At 38.7% G+C, this 10,200-nt stretch overlaps 1 protein-coding gene, 1 long non-coding RNA gene and 2 other non-coding genes across 4 annotated transcripts in view; all 4 read right to left on the bottom strand.

Moving 5' to 3' along the window:
• Positions 1 to 10,200, bottom strand: part of LOC141440537 (uncharacterized) — a 304,669-nt gene that overhangs the window by 139,250 nt on the left and 155,219 nt on the right. The window lies entirely within an intron of this gene.
• The window catches only part of LOC141440153 (uncharacterized), a 62,654-nt gene that overhangs the window by 2,000 nt on the left and 50,454 nt on the right, over positions 1 to 10,200 (bottom strand). The window contains exons 3-5 of the mRNA XM_074104616.1: positions 6,859 to 7,027; positions 3,895 to 3,949; positions 3,181 to 3,367 (exon numbers count right to left, since the gene is read on the bottom strand). Coding sequence (XP_073960717.1) covers positions 3,181 to 3,367; positions 3,895 to 3,949; positions 6,859 to 7,027 — 411 coding nt within the window. The remainder of the gene's footprint in view (positions 1 to 3,180; positions 3,368 to 3,894; positions 3,950 to 6,858; positions 7,028 to 10,200) is intronic.
• On the bottom strand, positions 5,174 to 5,245 carry TRNAG-UCC (transfer RNA glycine (anticodon UCC)). Its single transcript has one exon. It is a non-coding gene; the product is annotated as a tRNA-Gly (tRNA).
• TRNAG-UCC (transfer RNA glycine (anticodon UCC)) lies at positions 5,643 to 5,714 on the bottom strand. Its single transcript has one exon. It is a non-coding gene; the product is annotated as a tRNA-Gly (tRNA).

The following is a 10,200-nucleotide window of genomic DNA, read 5'->3' as shown; positions in this document are numbered from 1 at the left end:
GTCTCAAGATAGTTTCATGTTCTTAAAATAAAAAAAGGAAAGATTTCTAACTTTTTGAAGGATATAAAACGTCCCTACGTCTTACCTACATAATTTTTCAAAAACATTATATGGTCTAACTCACAATAACATACGTAGGTACATCTGAATCATAAAATTTACCAAAATATGTGGTTAGTCCAGAATAGAGAATATAAAAAAAAAACTATTGTTTGCTAACGCAGTGGTTTGAGAACTAGCTAGTATAAGTGCAGTTTTGGTAAAAAGGAGCTGAAAAATATGAAGTGCCTTGAACTTTTTTTTTCAAAATTGTTACCCGTGCGGCCAGGGCGAGTCAGTAGTTATTTATAAACCAATCTCTTCATACCATAACGAAAAACTCAAGTATAATACTATAAAGACCCGCTTCCAGTGAGCAAACTCAAACATTCCCTGTAGATTTTTTCCATACGTCTACATCCCAGACATTTTTGCGTTCCTAATTTAATTGGTGGTTCCTTAAGTTTTCCGGGAATGTCCATATTATGGTTCTCTATCGTTTGCCCGAATTTCATATGCCTGAATGTATCTAGAACTTTCATTTACCATAAAGTAATTTATGTCTGAAATAGAAATTTCTTCAGAGTTGATATAAACAAACCTAACCTAACCTACTGCATTATATACGATGACATTTAAAAAAATCCTGAAAACAGCACGCTTTCTATATATTTTATGGCAAACGTTGGAAATGGCAACTGAAATTCGGGCAAGTAAAGGTAAACGCCATATTATATTATTATCGATAATAGACTTCAAATGTAGCTCCCTCCTGTAGATAGATTTTTTCGCTTGCCGTTTTTTTTTTGTGTAAAAATAAATTGAGTCTTTATTTCGGCAAACCACACGTTTCGTGAGATTAGTAAGTTTTGTGCCTTGGTCTGTTTAAAAAAAAAAGAGGTCGTACTCGTATTGACAGCTGTCAGTTGCCAAATGTCGCCGTACAATGACACACAAAAACACACACACGTACGTACACGTTCCACATACAGAGTGAGCTACAATAAAAGTCTCTTACTATAGATAAAAAAAATATAATTAAGACCATATTAGAGAAATCCGTGGTGGCCTAGTGGTTGACTATCGCCTCTCAAACAGAGGGTCGTGGCGTTCAAAAACCCCGCTCGCACCTCTTGAGTTTTCGAAATTCATGCGGAATTACATTTGAAATTTTACCACGAGCTTTGCGGCGGGTGAAGGAAAAACAATCGTGAGGAAACCTGCACAAACCTGCGAAGCAATTCAATGGTGCGTGTGAAGTTCCCAAATCCGCACTGGGCCCGCGTGGGGAACTTGCCCAAGCCCTCTTGTTCTGAGACAGGCCTGTGTCCCAGCAGGGGACGTATATAAAGGCTAAATGATGATTGATGATATGATAGAAAACTTAAGGTACCCAATTGTACCTATTCCAACACACATTTTATTCTAAAAAGCAAAATCAAATACGGGCAAGGCTGAATAAAGATCGAGGAATTTTGTTTGATGTCGTAATTGAATATTGTTCCTGAACTCTCATCCAATATGGCCACCTGACTATAGCGTCGGGGTATGCGGGTGCCTTGAAAATTAGTTTCTTTAAAGATATCTTAGGCTTTAACTTGTAAAGTTAGCTTTGGGTGTGACGGGAGGCTTTGTGGTAATTAATGCTTAAAACTGGTAAAATATCAATACTAAAGCAGTACCGGTATTTACTAGGTACTAGGTACTCATCACCATTATCATCATTCCGGCCTATATTATCGCCTCGGAAGGAGAGGGTTCGGGCCGTATTTGTAGTTCCCACGCTGGCGCAATGCGCATTGGGAGCTTCACACACCATTAAATTGCTTTGTAATTCCTGAGTCAAAAAAAAAACACAACAAAAAAACACATAGAAAACAGAGATTGACTAAGCAGATCCATAAGACGAGCGTGAATGGGAACGTTGGGAGAGGAAGGCTTAGACCAACATACAACCACGATCAAATCGGGGACGTTCTGAAGAAAGGTCGGGTCAGGAGTACTCTAAACCGACGTGCATGCATGAAAAGATTGATGAATGTAGAGGAAGCGAGAGTTGTATGCCAGAAGCGTAGCAAGTGGAAGGATGTAGTCTCTGCCTACCCCGTTGGGAAAGAGGCGTGATTTTATGTATGTGTGTAAGTCAAAAAGAGAGAGAGAGAGAGAGAGAGATTTACACTCGTATATTCGATACGCAGGGTAAATTACATTGCGATGGAAAACATTATGAAACAACAGAGAAATAGTATAAATACATAAAGGATTCTTTCTTTCTTTCCTTGTTCCGTGTTAAGGTCTCCCCACTACACCGTATCATACCATGACCGTATAGCGACGTGTCGGGCAAAAATATACAGGGTGGAAAGTTGAGATGGGGCAGCAAGGGCAGCTACTAGATCCCTTGCTGCTACGCGAAAATGCTCTTAGGAGACCTTAAAGTACTAACTTTTTGAGTGATGACAATCGACATTCACAGATTTTTGATAAAATTTACAGTCAGCGAGAAAATCGACAGATTTGTTTTATTTTTAATGCCAATCGGTCCCATTTCTATCAAGGATTAAAACACTCTTTGAGACCAACTAAGGTTAGAGTACTAGAACACCCACAAATCAAAGAAAACTTTTTCCATACAGTTCGTAGGCTACTAATTTGCAAAGTGAAACTTTCGCATGTTGTTATTTTACGAATATGAATCCTTTATGCTTAAAGAAAATTAAACAGTATGTAGACAACTAAAAACTGAACATTTTAACTACATTTAGGGGCTGTTTCACCATCCATTGATTAGCGTTAACCGACGGTTAAATGTGATGCCGTCTCCGTCTATTCGAACAAAACAAATAGAGACGGCATCACACCTAACCCCCAATTAACACTAATCAATGGATGGTGAAACAGCCCCTTAGTGTCTTAACCCAGTATTACTGCCCTATCTCAACTTTCCACCCTGTATTCTTTGTATTGAAAAGTTGAGACTATGCCCAGTCCACAAACACGTTTCTTAACCAACCGTCGCCGTCACGTGCCAGTATGCAAGTTACATTCTGTGCCTGACCATGGTATGATGGTGTAGTGGTTAGAGAGAGACCTTAACACTTACGTCATCCCCGCGATAGAAAAGTGTTTAAAAGAACTAACCTGCGACAACATCGTCAATATAGAGCAGCAGAATCCTCCCAGGAACGCCGTGATGCACATCATCCTTACTGACGTGGCCAGCACAGTCAGCAGCCAGGAGAGGCTGCAGGGCGCGGCAGCTAGTGACAGCACGCGGCGCCGCCCGTGCCGCATGGCGGCGCCCCCGGCCATGCCGCCGAGAGGGCTCCTGTAATGCCAAATGGACACGTCCATAAATAGCTTTAATGCAGGCTGTGCTACGGAACAAGGCATCGCATTCTGACAAGAATACGTGGCAGCACTAACAGCCTCCTAAAGATGATAGCTGTAAGAGACGACTGGTTGATGCAAAATTAATTAAAAATACATTATCATTTTGTCCACATAGTAAACCACTAATAATAAGAAAGGAGAAGAAGGAAGAAAACGAAAGTACCTACTTATTTTTTTAAGGGTACTACCAACCCATTTGTACAAGACGTACATCAAGGAAACTGTCAATCTGACAGTTGCACGCCATACGCCGATGCGAGCGGTCATACGAACCTATATTTGTATTATTCAGTGGAATACAGTCATTTAAAAATAATATTAACATATGTTTTATTGTGCCGAAACATATAATGGTCCTTCGAACCGGACCTGGCACAATAAAACATATGTTAATATTATTTTTAAATGGCTGTATTCCACTGAATAATACAAATATAGGTTCGTAGTACAAGGCACAGTAACCGTTGTGCTATCCGGCTGCCTAAACTACCAACCTCCGTCCACTTTTCCATTTTACCTATGAAATAAAAAGCCTTAAAAGAACGTATGTATGAGTAATCGGCCTATTTTCACAAATAGAACAAAGATTTTTTTATTCCATCGATTTCATTTAGCGATATTTCATCGGTGCCCATTAGAGGTAATGGACTTGCCGGCTTTCAGCCAAATGAATCAGTTTCGATCGAAAATGTCGTAGTTCTGTCAAGGTTTCCACGTAATGAAACTGTCGTTTGAACCCATCGATTTAAGTCATCTAGATAGCTATGGTATTTTCAGGTTTACGTACCTCAGTCGACAAAAACGGAACCCTTGTTATCTCTTTGTCGTTCGTCCGTCTACCAAGTCCCTTTTTCTCTGAAATGCGTGGAGGTATCACGCTAATATTAGTATCAAATATTCAATGAACTATATACAATTACTTTGCTCACCCGCAAACCTTATGAAGGCTTAGTCTTTTTATGGAAATGTGTTTTTGCACTTCTTTTATCTACACATTGTATAACACACACACAAATCGCACAAACCGAACTATCATATCATCGCTAAAGAGGGACTTTTCTAATTTCGGTATAGAAAATTAACCAATTTTAGACGCGGGATAAAGCATGCAATCATCAACATACAACGTTCTTGTACAAATTTCCTTTCCCTTCAAATCTTCATTCTAAGCTCTCAAACCAAAGCTTTTCCGCAACAATTTCATTTTATTCCCGACTCCATATTAAGCCGTATGTAATTTTCCCCACAATTTGACCAGTTGGCATTTCTCTGCGGCGGAATCCCCCTTATTCCACGTTTTCGGCAATAACCATTTGTGCCTGAGGCGAGGATGGTAGATTTTTCCTATACCATGCAAATTGGGTGAACTCATTGTTTTTAAGCAAAAAGCATTACAAAGTTTAAAAGTTGTATACATTTTTAGCGTCTAAAGCTTTACTATTCAGTTCAAGAGTATTTTGTAATCGCATATTTGCAATAATCAATTCGCACACATAAATCGCAATTAACTTAACACCACTTCATATTTGCATGTCTTTAAGACAAAACGTGTAATTTCTATAAGCTAAAACGTTCACCGTTACGTATTGGCCGTTAATATGCCTTAATTAATAAAATATATTTTTATAAATGAAATACCTTCTTCTCTAATTATAATTAACTCATAAATGCAAATTAACTACGTTTAGTCGCAAGGCTTAAAAAATGCCAGGTAATTAATCGCCTTTGTTAAGAAAAAATGTGCGTCGGCCGGGAATCGAACCCGGATCAACTGCTTGGAAGGCAACTATGCTGACCATTACACCACCAACGCATCTGTATTCGTTGACGTATTTCACCATCATTAATTTGACTCAATTCTTATTATTTGTTCAGCTGAAATTTTCATTGATTATCATTTTCATCATTTACGTCCCACTGCAGAGCACCCTCCTCTCGAAATGAGAGGGCTTGGGTCACAGTTCCCACGCAGGCCCAGTGCATATGCATGAATTATGGCTATACTTATTATAATCTTTTAAAATACTTTATGTAAACAAATATTTAAATCGTGGCGTCATAAAAATATATAATATCAACAACGCCCAACTTCATTGATAATTTACAGATGATGATATTTCACTATAAATTCATCTCTAAATACAAAGTAATTTGATTACTTCAAGAGCTCTAAATGTCAGGTAATTAACTTCAGTTCCTAAGAAAAAGTGTGCGTCGGCCGGGAATCGAACCCGGATCAACTGCTTGGAAGGCAACTATGCTGACCATTACACCACCAACGCGCTTGTCACTTGCCACGGAATTTTGCTATATACTAATGATCTCCAATAAACCGCCTATTTGAACAGATGTTTGAACCACAAATTACCGATACCTCTATAAAGTAACGACCAAGGACCAACGACCATGGAATTGGGATGCACCAAAAAAAATAACCTATAGTTTTTATTTTATTTTTGGAAAGAATAGGCTATTTTAAGATACCATTTTCATTTGTTTTTGAATTTGGATGAGTATTTAATTACACAGGATGACGTCACAGTAAGACAGCCACGTTCCATTGCCTAGAAAAATTCAGGTCGTACAAAACATAATCTGTGGCATTACAATTTGACAATAATTCAATAGTTTTATTTATTTCTCTTCTTTTAGCTTCGATTATTCCTATGTTTGTTTAATGGTGTGATAGTAAATAGGTAATTTTATTTAAATCTGATATTTAAAATCTTTTGTATTTACTTGTAACGTAGTAATTTAATAATTTAATTTGTAAAAATACATTGGAAATACTCGTATACTCGTAAATATTCCCTTGAACTAAAACTATCTGTAGATTGAATTTCATCTACTTAAATCGTTTCAGCGGTTTAGACATGACGAGCTAACTAACGAACAGACTTACAAACTTTTGCATTCACAATATTATTGGGATTGGTTTTTGGAGTCTTTTGTAGTCTTTTGTATTTTTTATTTCAACTCCAAATTTTGTTACTTAAACTTGGAGTTGAAATAAAAAATACAAACAGACTCCAAAATTCTTATCCGGCTTGTCCGGGTGAGCGGTTAGTTCCAATGGAATGTTTGAAAGTTTCTCGATGAAGTCTAAAAACATAGATGTCGCTAGTGTCGCTGCTTAAGTGACTAAATAAGAAACAAACAAGCTGAGATATATGGTGCATAGGAGAAATTCGTGTCTGTACTCCTGCCCAGTGGTAGTGTAGGGGTATGGCACGCAGCACGGAATGCTGAGGACCTGGATTTGATTCCCAGGGCTTATCTCTTTTTCTGGTTTTTCTGTGCATCTATGTTTCAGTTTGTATTTTCAATGTTTTTGGGATAAATTCCCAATAACTTGAGCCGAGAGACCACTTGAGAGACAATATAGTTCAAACCAGGTGGTTAATGGTTTTCTAAGCTAATACTTACCCAAGAAAGACAATGACGCAAGCCAAGAGGCCTGCTGGTCTGTCAGCTGAAAGTCTCTTCTGGTGGCGTTGGCTCCTGAACCCTGGAGAGATGCGATGGCAGGGGAGCTGTAGCCTTTGCCCAGGCCCGCTGAAAATGGAGCCAGGGACACAGCTAGAGCTGCGATGACCTGCGGAAGAGAGTTTAAAATTGGAAAATGTGATATTAATTGATACTATTCTAAGAATCATGATTGGGCCTATCTACTTTAGGGACGTAGATAATGTCAAGGATTGGGCCGTAGTTCTCACACGGGCTCAGTGTGGATTGAGAACTTCACACACATTTTTTATACCGATCCGACAAAAACCGACAGAAAAAACCTTTATGTCCACGCAATAAGAGCTAAATAGGCATGGCTCGGCTCGGCCCACGCATGCCGACGCGTCGACGTCCTTTTCGCTCTTATTGCGTAGACATAAAGCTTTTTTTCTATCGGCTATTGCCACTTTCGCATCAATCGATGTGGGGAGACCACACTTTGAACGTCCATTCATCTTCATGAAAATGAAAAAAAATATTCGGGACACACAAATATAAACAATATATACAACAAAAAAATGAATAAAGTGAAATAAAATGTCAATACAAAATACAAAAAATAAGTGAAAATAATTTAGAATACTTGTTTGCTTGTGTCCGAAATCATGCTGCGACGAGCCGAGCGGCTTCTGGTGCAAGCGGCACAAGAACAAAGCTTCGCACCGGAGCTGCGTGCACTACAGACGGGCAACCCTCTACCAAGCGACACCAAATTCAAAATGGTAGCGGTCACCCTCCAGAACAACTCTATCGTGCTCGCAAGCCGCATCGCCGCCGTATAGTCCCGCCTCAGCATAATATGCGGACTCCTTAGGTGGAGCCAGCACTGGTCTTCCGGCGAGACCATTCCCATGTTTCATCATCTTCCCAGCCTATTATACGGTCCACTGCTGGACACAGGCTTCCTCTCAGTATGAGAGGGCCAAGGATGATGATAGGGATAAAGGCACAGAATGGGAGAAAATCTGATAAAAGTACAACATTATTTTTTTACCAAATCATTTCTTCCTATCAAACGGTATAATGATGGTGATCAAACATTATTTTTCTTTAGGCAGTCGTGTAAAGTACAACCAGAATCGCTCGGGACTCGTAGGGTTTCATTATTTTTCTGAAGATTCAAATGAGAACGAAAAAGAGAATCGAATCTTAATGTTTTGAGTTCTAAAGGGCATTAGCCAACTAGGTTAAGTGTAAACATAACTGTAGAGATTGGCTACCTATATCAAATGCGGCCTTGAAATTCTGCCACACTTGTTCCAAAATATACCGGGTGTGGCCTGTAATACGAGCAAAAAATTAAAACATAGATCGTCCTTGTCAATGAACAACATTAGTTCAGCGACTTAAAAATAATGGAGTCTTTGAATTTTCATTTTTTCGTACAAAATTAAATACTGCTACCAATGTAGTCAACCTAGAACCCAACTGACGTCGCCTGTCACACTACAATCATCAAGCATTTTGCTTTACATTGCCTCTTCGAATAAACTTAAAAGTGTAATTAAAATTATAAAACTAATTATTTTTAAAAAGTCGCTGAACTAATTTTGTTCAGTTTGAGAAGTATGATCTATGTTTTAATTATTTGCTCATATTACAGGCCACACCCGGTATGGAATGTAACACGTCGTTCGCGATACGCCCCTGCAGGGCTACTACGAAACTCGAAACTCGAAGTTCGTGTCGTGCGGCCCCTCTCGCTCTCGTATTAAACAGTATAGGTGTCAAAGGGACCGCACGACACAAACTTCGAGTTTCGTAGTAGCCCTGTTCTTCCCGCAAAATTGAATTTTTAACTCAATTGGCTATCAGTTTTATAGGTTGATATAAACAGGGCCCATTCCTGAGCACGTCCCTTGTACGTGCCTGCCAGATATTTTACGTGCTAAACGTGAAACCGTGTGTTTTGGTAATATTTTGAACTAAACAATACCCGCGGCTTTGCACGGTAAACCATTATACCTGGCTATTGAATTGAAATTCCGGGGTTACTAAACTTTAATGGGAATTCCCAAAAACACGTCTTGGATTTCATAATCGTTTGTATACGAGACATCTTTCATGTCTCTAATCGCAGCGGTTGAGATTTCGAGATCTTATCCTAAACCCGTGAGAATATCGAGATAAAAAGTATTCTATCTGTTATTCCAGACGTTTAGCTACCTAAGTATCAAATAACATTTAGTCTAGCAGTCCAGCTGTTTTAGCATGAAAGAAAGAAATAAAGGTTTATTTTGGATCCAAAAGTACCACCTAAAACTAAGACTAAAACTAGCACTAAAACTATGTTACTTGGTGACACGGCAGGATACCAAAAAGGGTCTCCACTCAGCATGTGTTGCCGCACATTATGTGCAGTAACGCTGGTTTTCTGTGGAGCCCAAACGTTAAATAAACATGTATGCATGAGCCACGCATGTATAAATGAGTAACAAACATACAGGCACAGATAAAAAAAACAATATATATCACGGGAAAATTCACACCAATTGACCTAGTCCCAAAGTAAGCTTAGCAAAGCTTGTGTTATGGGTAGTAAGCAACGGGTGAATATAATTATATAGATATAGATGCATACTTAAATACATATTGAACACCCAAGACCCGAGAACAAACATTCGTATTTTTCATACAAATATCTGCCCCGACACGGGAATCGAACCCGTGACCTCAAGCTTCGTAAACAGGTTCTCTAACCACTAGGCATCTGGTCGTCTGGTCGTCGTGGATGTCTCTTAATACTATTACAGTCGAACAAATTGAATCATCACCAGGGTGGAACCTAATTTGTATCCAAGCGATCCGCCTCAGATTCCATATTTCCGCCCCAGCTTACTGCCTTTGATTTCCTATGTTTTTTAGGGTTTCGTTCTTACTCTAAGAGGAAAAAACCGGTCAAGAGCGTGTTGGACATGCCCAAAATAGGGTTCCGTAGCCATTACGAAAAAAATAAGTAATATTTTTCTAAAGATTTCGTATTCTATACGGAATCTTCCAAGTTTAGGTATTTTATTCCTTAGGCTGCTATTTAAGAGTAAAACTACTAATAATTCTCAAGCAAACTTAGCCGTTATAGTTTTCCTTGAAAGTTTGATATACTTACTACCATCATGAATTTTTTCAAATTTTTCCACCCACCTGTTTAGATTTTAGAAGGGGGGACGCTCGATTTTAATGAAAATGTGCACTTTAAAGTTGAATATTTCGCAAAAAAATAAATGAATCGAAAAATCGTCTTAACAAATCCCTAATGGTTTT

The sequence above is a fragment of the Choristoneura fumiferana genome, chromosome 22 (assembly GCF_025370935.1).
Source record: "Choristoneura fumiferana chromosome 22, NRCan_CFum_1, whole genome shotgun sequence".
NCBI classification, from domain to species: domain Eukaryota; kingdom Metazoa; phylum Arthropoda; class Insecta; order Lepidoptera; family Tortricidae; genus Choristoneura; species Choristoneura fumiferana.
Note: the sequence above shows the minus strand (reverse complement) of the source record. Positions and strands in the feature narration are given on the sequence as shown.